Source organism: Chinchilla lanigera, unplaced genomic scaffold (assembly GCF_000276665.1).
Source record: "Chinchilla lanigera isolate Chin_1 unplaced genomic scaffold, ChiLan1.0 scaffold00081, whole genome shotgun sequence".
Lineage (NCBI taxonomy): Eukaryota > Metazoa > Chordata > Mammalia > Rodentia > Chinchillidae > Chinchilla > Chinchilla lanigera.
This window is the reverse complement of record NW_004955482.1, coordinates 7,983,271-8,001,069: the sequence shown is the minus strand read 5'-3', so window position 1 is coordinate 8,001,069 and position 17,799 is coordinate 7,983,271. Positions and strand designations below refer to the sequence as shown.

The 17,799-nt window shown below is 53.6% G+C and overlaps 1 protein-coding gene across 1 annotated transcript in view; it reads right to left on the bottom strand.

The window, feature by feature from the left end:
• The window catches only part of Cux2 (cut-like homeobox 2), a gene marked incomplete in the record, with an annotated part of 262,326 nt that overhangs the window by 44,739 nt on the left and 199,788 nt on the right, over positions 1-17,799 (bottom strand). Inside the window, 1 exon segment of the mRNA XM_013503646.1 lies at positions 14,188-14,266. Within this exon segment, the coding sequence (XP_013359100.1) occupies positions 14,188-14,266 (79 nt within the window).

Here is a 17,799-nt window from a genome sequence, read left to right as displayed (position 1 = left end):
GGAGCGGGTGTTTGAAAGAATGTGGCCAGCACACATTCCAGAGCTTGCCCAGTCAGTGTCACAGATTTAGGGGACAAAAACCCCCGCCGGGCTGGCTGACTCCCAGGGCAGCCAGGAAGTCTGGACTCACAGCGAGCCTCAGGAAGGGAAAAGGGCGAAAGGGACCCCAGCGAGCCGGCGTGTTTGCTGGCACACAGTAGGTGCTTCATAATTCTGCTCAGTAAGTGGGGAACGGGAGGCAGGTGCCCAGGACCAGAGGCCCTTCTGGGTCGCAGAAGGGGAGCCTGACTTGGGCAGAAGATGGGTTAGAGCAGGCACGGGAAGAAGAGGTGTGCTTAGGCATCGGCTCTGAGGGCAGAGAGATCTGGGTTTCAACCCCTTCTCTACCACTGAATGTGGGGTCTCAGATAAACCATTTCGCCACTATAAGCCTCAGTCTTCCTGTCTGTAAAATGGATCTATCAAAGCCACTGTAAGGATCGGATGAGAGAAGCTCTGCAGAGCGATTAGCACTGCACTCAGTTCATGGAAGGCTTCCGGGTGGCAGGAACCCGTCTCACAGCCCAGCCCCACCGTGGCACTGCCCGGCTTTGTCTTGGGTTTTGCCACCAACACGACTACAGGCCTAGAATCAGAAGCCCCAGATGTCTGGATGGGGCAGAGCACAGGGCAGCGGCCTCTCAGGGGGCTGACACAGACCCTCACAGGAGGGTCGCCCACCAGACCCTTGGGAGCGGCCGCAGGGTCCTCAGGGGGCCAGAACGTAAGGCAAAGACGCCAGGCCCTGGGTTTTGCGCCTGCGCCAGTCTGAGCAACATATGGAAGGAATGGAATCAGGGAAGGATTTTACTGCGGGACTCTGGGGGCTAAAATGCCGGCAAGAAAGAAACAGAAGGGTGTGCTGGGCGTGGACACAGCCTAAGTAAGGGAAGACAGACATGCACGTAAGACTAGGGTCAACAGCAGTGTGACACTCAGGGCCTGCTGTGAGCAGTTGGGTCGACTGCGCACAGCACAGGGGTATTCACGGGAGTGACACTCACATTGTAGAGTTACCCAACTGGTACCAAGTCTTTGGGTAGATGCCAGTGATCTGGTTAAGGATGGGGTACCTCGCTCTGACTGGCTCCAGGCAACTTGGGGTCTTACGGCTTGGGGCAGCCCCTCTGATGCTGTAAGCACAGCTGCTCCAGGCCGTCTTCATCCTCATAACGGCAGTCCCGGAGACACTGCTACGGTCCCCATCTTCCTGAAGGCCCAGAGAGGAGGCAGCACGTGTCCAAGTCATGCAGCTCAGAAATGGCAGAGGTGGGATTCACACTCAGAGCTGGTTGACTCTTGGGACAGGGGTAGGAGGGGACTGGATTTCTTGCTCTTGGACCAGAAGTTTGGGGCTGGGGGCTCTCTGTGGCCCTGCTGCTGGCTTGCTGTGACTTTGGACAATGAACTGACCTCTCTGGGCACCCCTGCCGAAACTCCTTTCCCAAGAATAACCCAGGTAGACACGCAGGATTGGTGCCATCAGACAGGGGCAGGGCCGCTGAGGCGAGTGCTGCAGGCCCTGGGCCTCTCCCGTGGAGCTGGGATATCCCGGGAGGGCGATTATGAAACACCTTCACAGCTGAACCTCTTCTGAGGTGGGAACATTTGGGATCCCTGAGGGATCCAAGGCCACCCTTGGAGAAAGGGTGGGGGCTGCAGATCAGATCTGGGCTGTGACACCGGGGAAAGTCACTCAGGACTCCAAACCTCGGCTCCCCACCAGTAAAAGGAGATAACACCAGGACCTGCTACAACTTCTGTGCAGGGATCCCGCGAGCACAGTCCCCACGCCCGTGGCCGGCGGACTCCACACGAGGCTCCTGCTGTTCTTCCTGCGATCCGTGTGGTGCAGGACGTGCCTGAGAGAACCCCTTCGAGGGGGTGGGGGCCCTCAAGGCCACGCCAGCCTGTGTTGCTCCCAGCCAGTGACTGGGCGACCGGGGCAGTGGAGCTGGGCCACTCCTGCCTGACCTGCAGCACGCAGGTTTCTGGGACGGAGCGTGACCCTGCCCTCCGGTGCGTGTGTGAAGCCTTGCTCCAACGGGGCTGCATCTGGAGGGTGACGGCTACATGTGGTCCGGAAGAGGGGCCCTAGTCCCACAGGGCTGGTTCCTGTGTAAGAGGAGACACCAAGGTTCTCTCTCCATGAGCACACACAGGAAGGTCCTTGTGAGAATGTGGGCATTCGACAGCAAGGGAAACCAACGCGATGACACGCTGACCGTAGACTTCTGGCTCCGGAGCCGGGAGCGGGGACGTCTCTTGCTTTTGGCCCGGGCTCTGTTGTTTGGCCGTGGGCCCAGGCTGCCCACTGTCGCATGCCCTGGAGCTGGGGGAGGAGCCCCAGCGGAGGGCACAGCTTGCACAAAGAATAGGCAACTGGAAAGACTTTGTGCAAAGTGCTGTGTGAGGATGTGGCCTCCGGGCCTGGTGTCTGGATGGAGTTGAGCAGGAAGATCCCAAAGCCGGCTCTGAGAACGTGGCCTGGGACGGCACTGATCCGCAGGGCCTGGAGGAGACGCAGTGCTACGTGAAAGGCGGTGGAGAGTGACGGGTGCTATGCCAAAGTTGGGCTGTAGAGGGCGTCCGAGAGGAGGCCACCGCCGCAGTCCAGGCGCCCAGGAGGGCGAGGTGCTGACTCAGCAGTTAGACCGGAAGCACTGGTGTCTGGCAGTCCACCATACGGGGTCCAACGGTGTCCCCCAAATGCATGCCCATCTGGAACTTCAGAAGTGAGCTTACGAGAAAATTGAGGTTTTGTAGATGTGGTCAGGTCACAACGGGTTACACTGGAGGAGGTGAGCTCTGGTCCCATGGCCGGGGTCCTCAGAAGTGGGGGACACATAGGGGCACACAGACAGCCAAGTGGGGGTGGAGGCAGAGATGAAGCATCAGAGCCAGGGAGTGCCGAGACTGCCACAGCCACCAGAGAGAGAGGCCTGGCAGCTTCTGACCCGCCTAAGGCAGCCTGGCCTTCTGCTTCTGGATTGCAGACCAGGGCGGTAAATTTCGCTTGTCACCCAGCTGGAGGTAAATTTTTTTTTTGAGACAGGATCTTGCTTTGTAGTGCAAAACTCTCTCTGCCTCGAACTCGCTATGAAGCCCAGGTTGGCCTTGAACTCATGGTGCTTCTCCTGCCTCAGCCTCTTAGTGTTGGGATTACAGGCGTGTGTGCGTCACCACGCTTATCAGGGTGGCTGGAGGTAAACAGGGGTAGCAGCCCTACAAAACTGCTGCTGTGCTCTGGAGGCCAGAAATCTGAAACCCAGGTGCGGCAGGGCGGCTCCAGGGGAGAACGTGGCCTTCCGCCTAGCCTCTGGGTTGTTCCTTGTTTGTCCCAAGGCCTCTCCTTTCTGCCTCTCTCCCTCCTTTTTGTGTTTTCTCCCAGCACTGGGGATTGAATCCAGGGCCTTCTCACTGAGTTACACCCTAGCCCCTTTTAAATTTTTTATTTTGAGGCAAGGTCTTGCTAAGTCACTAAATTGCCTGGGCCGGCCTTAAACTCACCACCTTCCTGCCTCAGCCTCCCAGTGCTAGCACTACGGGCATGTGCTATCATGTCCAGTTCCTCTCTTCTTCTTATACCAGTCACCAAAGAGCAGTAGCCGCTCTAACGCCCTCACCATAACTAGGGAAGGTCCCGTGCAGATCTGTCCCAGTGAGGTCCCTTTCCCAGGTACCGGCGGTGAGGACGTCAACCTATCTTTTTGGGGACACAATTCAAGCTATAACACTTGGCAACAATCCGGGTACAAACTGTGAGAGAGGCAGGAAGGAGGTCCTCACTCAAGTCTAACCTGCTTCCCTCCTGCTGTCCCCACGTCCATTTCCTCTGTCTCCGGGAGACAAGCCCGAGGAGGTAGCACGTGCTGGGCTCGGATCCTCCTGCATTTCCCTTTTCTCCCACTGCTGAGGAATCGGCTGAGTGAGGCCCCCGCTCTGAGAAGCACACAGCACTGGAGATCGTGTCCTTCCCTGGGTGTGTTCCACTCCTAACTCCCTCCCCCAGCGCTCGGAGCAGGTTCCTAGAGGCTCCCCACGTACTGGGGGTTGAACCCAGGGCCTTTGCATTGAGTTACGTCCCAGTCCCTTCTTTCATTTTTGAGACAGGCTCTTGCTACAGTGCTCAGGCTGGACTTGAATTTGATCTTCTGCCTAAGCCTCCCAGAGCGCTGGGATGACAGGTGTGGCGCTACATGTAGGCAACGCCCCTCTTACCACCAAAAAGAGCTCCAGCCTCTATCCTGAGCCACCCTGCTGGGAGTTGGGGTTCCAGAAGGAAAACCCTCACGAGCATGCAGCCCATGGAGGGTTCTGCAAGACTCCACGCAGGGGCGGCTGGCAAACCCAGGGCTTCCCCTCAGCTCGGTCCACTGGTCATTCAGTGCACCAGCTAAATGTCACCGGCCGCCCTTGTGGACACAAATTGAAAGAGAGAGAAAGGACAACAGAAATCTTTAAACTGGTTGGGAGAGGTTCCTCAGAGGGCCTGGCAGGGACAGGGCCCTGGGGGCAGCTGCGTGCACCTCAAGTCTCCCCGTCCCATCCGCTCTGGCCCTCGGTAGGTGGGAGTTGTCCCGAAAGCGTGAGAACTGAGGCGGTTAGGAGGGGCCTGGGTGTCTCCCGGTCCCCAGGGCCTGCATGTTGACGGCAGGCTCTGGCGGTGGAGGAGGGGGCTCCCAGGAAGATGCAAGACTTCCTGCTGAAGCTGGGAACTCAAGGAAAGCGTTCTCCCTGGCACAGATTTCAGCCCAGTGAGACCCACTGTGGACTTCTGATCTCCAGAGCTGTGATAATAAGTGTGTGTGGTTTTAAGCCACCGAGTTCACAGCCAGTTGTTACAGCAGCCACAGGAAACGAGGAGCCGCTAATCACTCACTGAGTCGTGTTTATTGTGCACCTAGTACGTGCCAGACGCCATTTCTTCAGTTGTCACATAGCTCCTAGCGCCTCCCGTGTGGCAGGAGACAGGGCAGGGGGTGGGAGGAGATCCCTGCCCATTCCGGTCTGACAGGCTACAGGGGAAAGATGGACAAAGGGGAAAGCGGCTGGGGCAGCAAAAGGGAGGCAGGCTCAGCGTGCGTCATGGGCAGGCTGGTCAGGGAGGACTTCTCTGAGGCAGTGACATCTGCGCAGGACCCGAATGAATGAGGGAGCCACAGAGGGATGAGAGAGAGAATTCCAGACACAGGAAACATACAGAGAAACAGCCTCGGTCGGGCCGGGAGGGCGGCTGCCCCGCCTGACCCATCTCCCCGGGGCTACTGCCTTGCGGTTTCTCATTACCCGTGGCCACTTTTTGCAGATGAGGATGTGGGCTTGGGGAGGCTGGCAATGCCCAGGTGAGTCCAGCGCCAGTGTCCCCTTCTGTCCCTACTGCCTGGTCTGGGTCAGGGGTTGGGTTCGGAATGGACTCCAGCCCATTTCGAAAAACCACTCATGTAAACATGAGCGGTTTTCACTCCCTGAACTGCAGCGCCATCCACCCTGGAGCAGGTGGGGCAGAGGGCAGGTGAGGCATCACCAGTATCTTTTTTTTTTTTTTGTACTGGGGATCGAACCCAGGACCTTGCGCTTGGCAGGCAGGCGCTTGTGCTGCTGAGCTATTTCCCTGGCCCTACATCACCAGTATTTTGGGCCAGGAGCTCAGAGGAGCTTGAATTCCTTGTGTACAAGTGCCAGGGACTTTGCATATCTTTCTGTCTCATTAGTCATCGAAAGAACCGCTTGAGGTACTGCTAGCACCCCTGTATTCCAGGGGAGAAAGGCAGCCACTTGTTCAAAGTCACTGAGCAAGAAAAGGGTAGCACTAGATTTGAATCCCGGCTTCTCCCCCAGCCATCCACAAATTCTGCCATAACCTGATGCCCTCAAAAGGTGACCAACTGAGGCCAGGCATGGTGGCACATGCCTGTAATCCCAGCACTCAGGAGGCTGAGATAGGAGGACCGTCATGAGTTCAAGGCCAGCCTGGGCTACAAAGTGAGCTCAAAGCCAGCTTGAATTGCATAGCGAGACTCTGTCTCAAAAAGACAAAAAAAAAAAAAAAAGTGACCAACCTGATGTCTGCCTTACACATCTTCTGAAACTGGAAATCCTCTAATGTTTGAAGCTTTTTAGTATTGACACAAAATACGAATGAGAAATTCCATACTATCAAGTTTGGTCTCATGCACGAAATCATTTAAAGTATTATATAAAATTACCTCCAACCTGTGTGTATAAGGTTTCCATGAAACGTACCTGAATTCTATGTTTAGACTTGCGTTCCATCCCTCAGATAGCTCATTACACACATGCATACATAGCTCATTAAATTTATTTTTCAAACCTGAAAAGAATCCTCAAATCTGAAACACTTCTAGACCCAAACATTTCAGGTAAGGAATACTCCATGTGTATTTTGTTCCCCTCTTGTAAATGGAAAAGTGGGATCTTGTATTATAAATTGAAGGTGTTTCAACCCTAAGAATAAACCCAAAGCTGGGTGTGGGGGCGCGTGCCTGTCACCCCAGCTACTTAAGAGGCTAAGGAGAGTTCAAGGCCAGGTTGGGCAAAACATGAAACCCTGTCTCAAAGCAAAATGAAACCAAACAACAGCAAAGCACAAAGAATAAACAAACAAACAACCTAAGAAATTCGCTGCTATTAAAGTCTAGTTAGACTTGATGCTGGCCCGGCCCAGGCTGTGGGCCCTAGGCCTGTTCTCCCTGGGTGAAAGGGGAGGCCCTCAGAGGACCAGCGTGTCACAGTGGAAGCCTTCTGCCTGGCACACATAGGCTGACCCTGATATTAGGGGGCTCTGCTCGGAGAAACTCTGGGGGCTGCTCAGCCTCTGACCCTCCAGGCAGGCTGTGTCCTCCAGCATGCGGCTGGCCTTACATCCCAGCATCAGGACGGTGACAGAGCATTCACAACCCCTTGCCCGGAGTTCGCCACCCAGGTATCTGCCGGGCGCAGCACATGCGCCGGAAACTTCCAGCCAGCACTTGGGCTGTCCAGAGCGCGGCCCAGAGGCAGAGCCAGTGGGACGCTATTTCCCCAGATCGTCCTGCGACTGACGGTTTATCGGTAGACAAGGGCATCAGGGGCCCAGGGGCCTTGAAATCCACCCTGGATTTATAAAAACCGAAGGTGGGGGAAGCCCCACATCTGACATGGTTGAAGACTTGAACACAGCACACCTTTGATGGGTTGGAAACAGCGCCAGATGGGAAGATCAAATATACAGGCTGAGGGGGACAGGCGCCCTGGGAAGGGGCTGGGGGAGGGGAGGGGCCTCCTCCTACAGCCAGCCGCCTGCTCTTTATGCATGTGCTGCTTAACAAAGTGACTAACCCATGTTGCTTACACGGGATCGGAGCCCTGGAGCACACAGACTAAGGACTGACACCACCCTGAGGCCACAGCGGGCTTTCCAAAGGCACCGTCTATTCCACCTGCACCGCTAGCTGAGGCTGGCGGTGTTGTTAAAAAACAAGGGAGGGGAGGGGGAGGCTGAGGACGGAGGCAAAGCAGTTCAGTCCCCCCACTCTGTCCATCTGAAGGAAAGTGCCACTCGGAGCTTTTTAAGGAAAGCTGGAGCCGGAAGGCTGTCCGAGAAGCTGTTTAGAAACACATATATGCAGAAGTATGCGTGCGCCCCTCCAAAATATCTCCGAGACAGAAGTCTGCTCCCATCTGGGCTCGAGCTCTGCGCCCGCGTGGGTGGGAGGCTCAAGCTATTGACGGTGGCAGCGAGACTAAGTTTGATCCCTCAGTCTTAACTTTCCGATAGCAGATGGGGTGCGGAGCCCTCACGCGCAGCCGGGAGCCATGTGCCCACTCACTCCCTTCCTCCTGCCGCGGCCAGAGCGGGCCGGCTCAGAGGGGGTCGTGGGTTGAACAGGGGCAGAGGGGCCAAAAATGAGGTTCTTCCTTCCCGGCACTGGGAGCTGAAGGTAACAACAACGGTAATAATAGCAGCAGCAGCAGCTGCTGTTTACTGTCGCCTGTGCCGGACGCCCAGCTAAGGCCTGCGTCGCCTTCCCCACTCGGACGCTGCCAGAGCTCCCAGGAGCTGTTTGCTTTTCCAGACAAGGAAGCAGAGGCTCAGAGAGGTCCAGCCCGTTACCCAAGGCTATCCAGCCACAGAGCAGCGGAGGCAGGACGCAAACCCGTGAGCACTAGAACCAAATAAAGTGCCGCGTCCCGAGCTGCCCAGGAAGTCCTGAGGGCGGCAGGGAGGAGGCTTGTTCTGTTCAACATTTCGTTCCTGTTGCTGACCGTGGTGCCCGATAAACAGCAGGGGTCGGGGGGCTGGGGATTTAGCTCAGCAGCACAGCGCCTGCCTGGCAAGCATGAGGTCATGAGTTCGATTCCCGGTGCCGGAAAAAAAAACCAAAAACCAGAAACCAAACAAACAAACAGCAGGGGCTCCAAATTCGTTGCATGATTTGGCTCGGGGCAGCAGCTGTGCCAGGCGCCTGCTCGCTGCACCAGGTCAATGGCCGCAGACGTACTTAGGGAAGGTCACTATTCGCGTTGTACACGTGGGAAAACTGAGGCCTGGGAAAGTCACGTGTACATGGGAAGCAAAATGTCTGACTGGGGGCTGGCGCAGTGTTGGGGTTCTCAGCCTAGAGCCCGGTCCACCACTCCCGTCCCCCAAGTTTGGAGTCCCTTGTTTCCCCCCTGCCAAGGCAGCAAGGCCAGGCTTTGAGCCCAGGGCCAGAGGGAGCGCGAGTTCCTGGCCCACGGCGCCCCACCTCCAGCTGGTCCCTCTCACCTGCTGGCGGCAGAGACCCCGCCCCGGTGGCTGTGGGTCTGCGGAGATGGGTCCCCAGTGGCTTCGTTTTTTAAAAAATTCCTTGGATTTTAAAAATTCTTCAACTGGGAGAGCAGTCAGGAGCTGGCCGTCTCTTGTCTGCTGTGTGACCCGGGTGGGCGGCGTGACCTGAGCCCGTCCTTCCTCAGGCGGGGTGGGGCTGCGTCCCCGAGTGCGGGGAAGGAACGCAGAACGCACCCAGAGGGGCACTGCAGGAGGGTGCCTCGGCCTTCCAGACCACGTTCAAGGCCGCCCTCTCCCAGGCGCTGTCCCAGCCATTGTCGTGGGGCCTCTTCTCCTCTGTGTGTCCCACGTGTCTGCCCTTGGGCCAGTGTCCTCGTGCGTCTCCACGCTGAGTCCCGCAGCGCTGGGCACGCGGTAGGTGTCGGGGCTGGTGCGAGGCGCCAGCAGCAACGCCCGCCGCCCATTTGGTGGAGAACAGGCCTGCCCTGGGGGCCAGCGCATGCGCGCTGCTCTCCTTAACCCACTGCGACCTGAGCTCCCGCAGCAGTCAGGCTCAGACAGGCGGCCTCGAGAGGCCGGTCCCAGCAGAGGGCCTCCACGGCAAGGCCGCCTTCCGAAGTCAACACCGTCTTTAGGAGAATCTGACATCATTAAGCTTCTCCTTTTTTATGTGTTAGAACCGTTTTATGGGGGGGGGGGGGATGCAGCTCAGTGGCGGTGCACTCGCCCAGCATGTGCAAGGCCCTGGGTTCAATCCCTAGTACTGCAAACAAAAACAAGAACCTTATGCTAGGTGTCGCAGTCCACGCCTGTAATCCTAGCGCTCGGGGAGACCAAGGCAGGAGGATTTCATGTTTGAGGCCAGCCTGGGCAATTTAGTGAGACCCTGTCTCAAAATAAAGATTAAAAACAAAAGAAAGCAAAGGCTCTTTTATGTTACCCTTCGGTGTTCCGTAACTCTGTCAGGACTACCTGAGCAGAGGCGTCAGTGGCGCAGAAGGAGGATGGCAGGAAGGCAAAGGCCGGGGACTAGTTTCTAATTATACTAAAATCTAAATACCTACACGCCAAGGTGGTTCATCCACTAGATGGCGCTAGAATTAGTCATTTGGGACAAGAAGCTAGATATAGTACGTCCCTTACTATTTCCATCAAAATCTGTCTCAGATGGTTTATTTAAATTTTTAAAAACTAAGATGAGAAAAGTACTCAAAAAAAATCCCTATGACCTTGAAGTGAGAAAGCTTTTAAAAAGTAAGACAGGAGCCATAAAGCAAAGGTTTGCTAATATTTCCTATTGTCTTCACATGCCTCTTAACTACTTGCTAGGTACTATAGACAGCAGACATTATAACAAAGGTTAAAAACAACAGGAAAGCTAGGGGAGAAGACATGAAACATATATACCAGCCCAAAGGTAAAGATCCCTAATATACAAAGAGCATCTATAAATCAATAAGAACACGATCTACCCTCCAACAGAGAAAGGACTAAGGCCTTACCAACCAGTGATTTACAACAGAATAAATGGACATGACTCATAACATATGAGAAGATATTTGGTGCATGAGTGAATAAAGGAGCACAATATAAAGAAGCAAAATCAAGGAGAAAAATATTCTGATTCTTTCTGACCACTGATCGTGGGTTTGTGGCCAATGCACTAGTACAGCACATTTCCTTCCACAGTTTTCCTCCTCGTCCTCAGGCCTACAGAGCAGGGCCAATACACCACATCCCCTGAGCGCCTGGAAGCCCAGCGTGCGGCAGGGCTCAGTAAGTTTCAATACAGCCACAAAGAGACTGTTAGACACGGCGCAGCAAAGTCACCAGGACCTGTGACCTCACAGCAAAGGGCAAATGCTTGTCGGGTCAGTCAGGACACGAAGTGCTCCCTGCAGAACATGCAGCTGATTGGGAAAAGGACACAGAGAAAAGACCAGAGGCAAAAGCCCGAGCGAACGGCTTTTCTAGTGGCTTACTCTCTTTCCTCTCATATTTCTGTATATTCTGAGGTTGACAGTGTGTATATGCTACTTTTATAGCTGGGGAGACAAATTTGAAAACCCTGAACGTGGTAAAGCACTTTGCTCCTCCGCAAAGACTCAGTAGCCCTCTTGCCCACATCGCCTACCCAGCACCCCGGTAGCTGACAGACCCTTGTGTAACTAATGACAGATGCCCACCTCTTAGACCCTGGTGTCCATGCGCTGTGGGTTATTCAACCTGCTCAACTCGACTGGGTGCAGAGTATCGAACCCTTGTGTTGATTGATGAGTAGTTCCTATTATTACCCCTTTCCTAAAGCCCAGAGTTCAGAGAAGTTAAGATCCCTGCCCTAGGTCACACAGCTCAGGTCACTAAGCTGAGCGTCCCACCCAGAAGTGTCCAAGGCCGTGGCACACCCACATAACCACCCTGCTGGCCACCTTGCCCCCCAACACCCCCAAAGAAGGAGCAGGGCTGGCAATGCCCGCCAGGAATCGTGTGATCCTGCATCAGATCTTAAACCAAAGAAAAGCGGAAAAAACCCGTTTTGGGGCACTCACCTCTCTCTTCTCATCTCCTCAGCAGTGTTCCTCCGCCTGCCCTCCCACTTGCTCTCTCTTTGTTTTTTCCTTTTTTCTCCCTGTCTTTTAACTAATTACTCAGTTAACAAGTGAGCTCTCTGAAGCGCGGGTCGGTACCTAGTGACTCCACGCGCACGATAAAGAAATCAGCCGTCACCAATACAGAAGTCAGAGGGGTTTAAATCAAATCTTCCTCCACAACAATGACATTAATTATGCTTTTAACACGTTTTACTGCTTTTTTTCTCACTTCACGCCACATCTGTGTGAACAATATCCAAAAGATTTACGGTTTTCTTTCGTAATTACAGACATACAGGCTGCACACTTATCAAAATACTTGCTGAGCAATCAGGCTATATCGCATTCTCTGCCAAAGATTTGTGTTGGCAGCAGTCATTCAAAACAAAAATGTTGAATCAGGACTTGTGTGCGGCTCCGGGGGTGTATGTGTGGGGGGAAGAGTTTCAACAAATAATTTTCCTGTCAAGAAATACACTAACAGGAGCGCGCGCATCCTACCCCGGCTCATTTTTTCAGGAGCGGGATTTTTATGGTGGGGGTGGGGCGGAGGGGGGGCGAGGGGCAGCAAGCAGGGATGCTCTGAGCGCCAAAAACGCATCTGACATTTGGTTCTTGTGTCTGAGGATAAAATTTAATGAGAACAAAAATATGTCTTCCTAATTCCCCTAAGAAATCATTAAAACATTTTGTTATTCTTAAATGTCTCGAAAATGAATTAGAGCCCCTAAAGGGGCTGTTTGTGTGGTACGTCTCCATCCGTTAAGGCTCCTCATTCTCCTACTCGGTGACAGCTGGGGACGTCCCCCCGCCCCGCCATTTCTGGGAAGGAGAGCTGGGAAATCAGACACACGAGTCAGCACCGGCTTGGAATGACCTCCGCGCTCCCAGGCTTTGGGGAGAGGGCACAAGGGGCCCCCGGAAAGCCCTGCTCCAGTCTCGGGGGCTCTCAGGACCTTGGCTGGCCCTGCACCTGTTTCAAGTCTGAAGTCCAGGGGCTGGGGATTTAGCTCAGCGGCACAGAGCCTGCCTGGCAAGTGCAAGGTCGTGAGTTCGATTCCTGGTACTGGAAACAAAACAAAGCAAACAAACAAACAAACAAAACCAAGTCTGATGTCCAGAAAGATGAAGGTCCCTGGGGACCCCGGCAGTGAAACCTCACAGCCGGTGGAGGCTGTAGCCTCTCACTGTTTCCTGTTTCTGTCGGCCCCTACACCCCAAGCTCTCGCATACCGGCACGCCTCTGGGCTGGCGGTGGCAGCTTAGGTGAGCTACCGTCTGGTCACCTATGTCCTGTGTCACCAGGATATGAACTTCTGGGGGCCGGCCTCCTGTGTCTGGGTCAGTGGATGGGAATGTGACAGTGAAGGGGGCTGTGGGAGAAAAGGGAACAGACCCATGTGCCCTAAGTGTACCACTGGATGTCCCCAAAGTGACCACACTACTGTGAACTGTACCCAGGCTGAGCAACAGTACTCCCAACAGCACCAGGTTTTTTTTTTTTTTTTCATTTGAGGTAAAGTTCACATAACATAAAAATTATCATTTTATTTTATTTTATTTTATTTGTCTTTTTGAGACAGGGTCTCGCTATGCAGTTCAGGCTGGCCTCGAGCTCACTTTGTAGCCCAGGCTGGTCTCGAACTCACAACGATCCTCCCGCCCCAGCCTCCCGAGTGCTGGGATTACAAGTGTGCACCACCACGCCTGGCTAAAATTATCATTTTAAAGCGAACAATTCCGTGACATTTAGTATACTCATAATGTTCTGCTGCTGCTTATATCCAGCTCCAGAACTTTTTTTTTTAGTGCTAGGAATTGAACCCAGGGTCTTTGCACTGAGCTACATCCCCAGCCCTTTTGTTATTTTTTATTTTGAGACAGGGTCTTGCTAAGTTGCCAAAGCTGGGCTCAAACCTGCCATCCTCCTGCCTCACCCTACCACGGTGTTGGGATGATGGGTGAGTGCCACCAGGCCCCGCTCTAGTTCCAGAACATTTGTATCTCCTCAAAAGGAAACTAATTTGCATCAAGTACTTGCTCCCCAATCCCCGCCCCCCAGCCCCTGCGCTGGCCAAGCCCTTTTCATCCCTACAGATCTGCCTTTGCCGGATGTTCCTGTAAATGGAATCATGTACTACGTGGCCCTTGGAATCTGACTTCTTTCACTTGGGGCCATGTGCTTGGCAGTTCAACCAGTTGCAGCGTGGATCAGCACCTCAGTCCTTGCCCTGGTGGGAAACAGTCCACAGCACGGAGCCCACACTTAAAAGCTCCATCTATCCCTTGCTGAACGTGGGCTACCTTCCTGTGGGCCGCGGTGAGCGGCGCCAACAGACCTCCGCGGGCCTGTCTGTGTTTCTGTAAATGGAGCCACGCAGCACGCACTCTTCTGGGCCCGGCTTTCCTTCGGCATCAAAATTTAGGGGTGGGCCGAATCGCTCTAGGGCAGACTTGGTGGTCGTCACTCTCTTTCTCCCCGCTGACAGACAGCAACGGCTCCTCTGTCACCTGGAGCCATGCTTCGGGGTTCCGATGATTAAGACACCTGGCTTGCCAAGGGAACTCGGGATATCTCATCAGAAGCCCCCAAAGCGGGCTCGCGTTGGCTGACGGGGGAGCAGGGCTGTGTCACGTCAGATGGGTGTGGCCCCCAGCCCCACAGGGGCTCACCGAGGAGCCCAGGTCTGCCCCCGGATCCCGCTGCCAGGAAGCGCCTGCGCAGCCTGCTCAGGGCAGGCCCTCCTCAGTAATTATTCACTTATGGAGCCAAGTGTTTCTTACCTGGTGCTTCAATTAATTGCTTGTAAACACTCAGAAAAGCCGCCTCCGCCTCCTGACTTCTCTTACTAAGGGCCACCACCTTTGGAAACAAGAGAAAGCGTCACGCGTAGCCACGGCCTCTGGGGCTGCAAGCAAATAATTTTCTACCTGCACAAATGTGGGGTGGGGAAGGGGAAATGAAGGTTATGAGTCTGGGCTCTGAACTTAGGAACTGAGTTCAAAGCCCAGCTGCACTGTGTCCAGGCTGTGTGACCTCGGACAAGTCATTGTCCCTCTCTGATCCTGAATGTTCTCCTCTGTAAAATGGGGAGCACCCAATAGGACCTACCTCTTAGGCCTGTTGTGGGGATTAAGCGAAGCTGCCTGTAAGTGCTAAACACAGCAACAGGTACGCAGCGGGTTATTAACAGCCATTATTAATTTTCTCGTTATTAAAGAGAATGCTGCAAGTTCAAACATATGTGTTTTGCGAGAAACTGGGACACAGCTGGGAATATTTCTTGCTACGGAGAATTAAAGAGAAACTGTTAAAGTTCTTGAAAGGCACCAAACAGCTTCAACAACTGCTGGAAGAGCAGGGTTATGTGACATGGATTCCGGCGGGCTGAAAGTGCTCAATGGTGCTTCCCAAGGGAACGGATTGGTGAGTGGATGGCAGGGTGGCCGGGGGGTGAGGTGCTGTCACCAAGGGTGGCATCATTTTGCTGCTCACGGATCTTCCTCACTCCGCTGATGAGAGCTCACGAGATGCCGGCGGCAGGGCAGAAAACACCCTGTGACGCGCGGACTCTCAACGGGCCTGGGGGCTGCCAGGACCTGGGGCTCAGCACCGCCTCGCAGTCACCCCTCAGAGGAAGCCGGTGAGGTGCTCAACACAGTTTGTTGAATGAACAAACCCAAGTGGATCACAGCAGCTCTGGGTCCTGACTGTGACGCCATGTTGGGGTCCCACCCTCACTCTCACCCCCAGGGGCTATTTCTGAGTCATTTCAGGGAGGTGGTTGACGGAGGCACAGGCCCTGGAGCTGACCGTTTGGGTTCAAATTCCAGCTCCACCTACGTGTGCGTCTTTGGGAAGAAAGGCCACCTAAACTTCTGTGCCTCTATTTCCCATTTGCAAACTGGAGATGATACAACAATTTCCCCCTAAGGGGTGCTGGGGGCATGAAATGATTTAATACATGTAAAGCCATTTGAGAAACTCCTGGGGTACCTTAGGCCCCATAGGTTTTTCACTTCTAGGTATGACCAATTAATTCCCTCCTTGCCCGGAAGAGCAGTAAGTTCTGCTGGTACCAAGTGATGACCTCAGCTGTGTTTGTCCTGGTACCAGGTACCAGCCTCAGCTGAGAAAGGCCCCGCTTCCCTACACAGCGCAGTGCATTCTGGGAAGAAGAATTTGAAAACAGCAATGGTGCAGTTCGGCAGGCCCAAGCCACTTCCGGCTACTGAGCCCTTGAAATGCAGCCAGTCCAAGTTAAGATGTGCTGTGAGTGTGAAATACACACAGGACTTAGAAGACTCAACATGTAATAATAGCTCATCAACATTGTTTTTAACATTGATTACATATCAACGTGATAACAGGTAATCACTTTTTCTTTTTTTAAATCACTTTTTCATTTCCTACCGGAGAAAGTGAAATTACATTTGTGTATCACATTATATTTCTGCTGGACAACACAGTCTGAAGATTTTACAAAGCCCATGTAGAAGCAGTTAATAAAGAGAGGTAGAGAGAAATGTATGGCCACTGTCAAACAAGCGACTTTTAAAAGGCCAGTTATGAAAGCACCTTAGTCTTTCTCACTGCTCTTCAGATAAGAGTCTGTGGTCTTTGAGCTTCCAGAGTGACGGACTGACTGTCTCTCAGTCACGCAGCAGACACTTCCTGAGCACCTGCTGTGTGTCCAGAACTGGGCACTGTGAGCCCAGTCGTGAGTTCTGCAAGACTTGGTCCCCTTACAGATGGTCCAGCGGGGAGACTGACATTACTACAGATTCCCCAGACAATTCATTAATTACAAGTGCTAAAGGCTTGGGAGGAGAAGTATAGGGGGGCTGGGAACGGGTGTAAGCTGGGGGAGGCTGACCCAGTTTGCTGATAGGACACAAGGAATTCTCTCTCTGAGAAGGAAAATACGGTAGAAGGAGGGGAAGGTTCAGAAAGAATGTTCTAGAATCAAGGCAAAGAGAAAATCACCAAATGGAGGCGCACTTATTTTTGCTGAGATGGACAGGACAGTTCCCGCTCTGGGGACTCTCAGTTAAATGGGAAACAGCCACGCCCATGAGGGCCACAACACGAGAGGGGTGCAAATGCTGTGGTCTACCAGACAGGGTGAGGGGGCAATTAATTCAGAGTCTGGGGTCACCCACTTAACATGTACCACATCGGATGCTCCATTTACGGACTGTTTGATCGGGACAGGGTCTTGCTATGTAGTGCAGGCTGGCTGCAAGCTCGCGCGCTCCTCCACTACAGGCATGCGCCCCCACACCCAGCTCCTTCTATTCTTGATTGTCTGAATGTCCGCTGACGCTCTCCTTCTTGTGTGGATGAGGACACTGAGGTTCAGCGAATTTAACTTCCTTGCCGAAGGCTACCCCATCAGCAAATGGCAAGCCTCGGATTCGCGTCAGATCTGCAGGTTCAGACTAGGGTTCCGAATCCAGACGCCAGCACTTCCGCTCCTGGGTAGAAAAACTAGACAGCCGGGGACCAGTCATTCAGACCCCACCTGGACGCTGCTCCCTCCCAAGTCCTCTACAGCTGTGCAGCAGACCTGGCACCCAAGGAAATCGCGGGAAACAAAAGCAACTGCTCTCTCTAGCCCGAGATGGGCAGCTATTGAAGGCCGGTGGGTACAGTCTGAATGCTCCGTGTGAGAGCTGTCCGCGCTGAGCACGGGTGGTGGATGGAGCTTGGGAAAAGGCGCAAGAACGCTGCAGTCTGAACCACGTAGCAAGACTCTTGTCTGAAAAGCCCAAAACCAACAAAACAAAACAATGAACTCTGAAGGGACTGGGGCAAGGGCTGGGAGTCTTAACGCTTCCCTGGACCTGCCCGCGGCGCCTGCTGCGTTTCTGTCACAGCAGTCCTCAGCTCTGTGACCGTCTTCTCCCCACACCCACCCTCTCCTGAGGGCTGAGCCGTCCCGTGCGAGGGCCACCAGCCCCCGTGGCACTGGTCCCTTGAAATGTGCCCATTCCAAACTGAGATGAGTTGCAAGCTTAAAATAAAGAATTTCTCAGTCTTAGCACAAAAAAGGGCTAAGAAAGGTCTCAACAATTATTTTATATTGATTATATGTTGAAATGATAATGTAGTGGTCGGATTAGGTTAAATAAAAGATATTACTGAAATTAAATTCACCTGCTTCTCCTTACGCTTAACAGTAGCTACTAGAAATATTTAAATTACACATGCAACTTGCGTTCTGTAGCTCTTGTAAAGTGCTAAGCAATGACCAAGGGTAGTGGACTATGGCCCCTAGGTCAGATATGTGCCTTTATCCATTTGTGTAAGGGGGGGCAGTAATGAGGACTGAATCCAGGGAGCGCTGAAACACAAACCTAGCCTTTTCCTCTTCCTTTTTTTTTTTCTTTTTT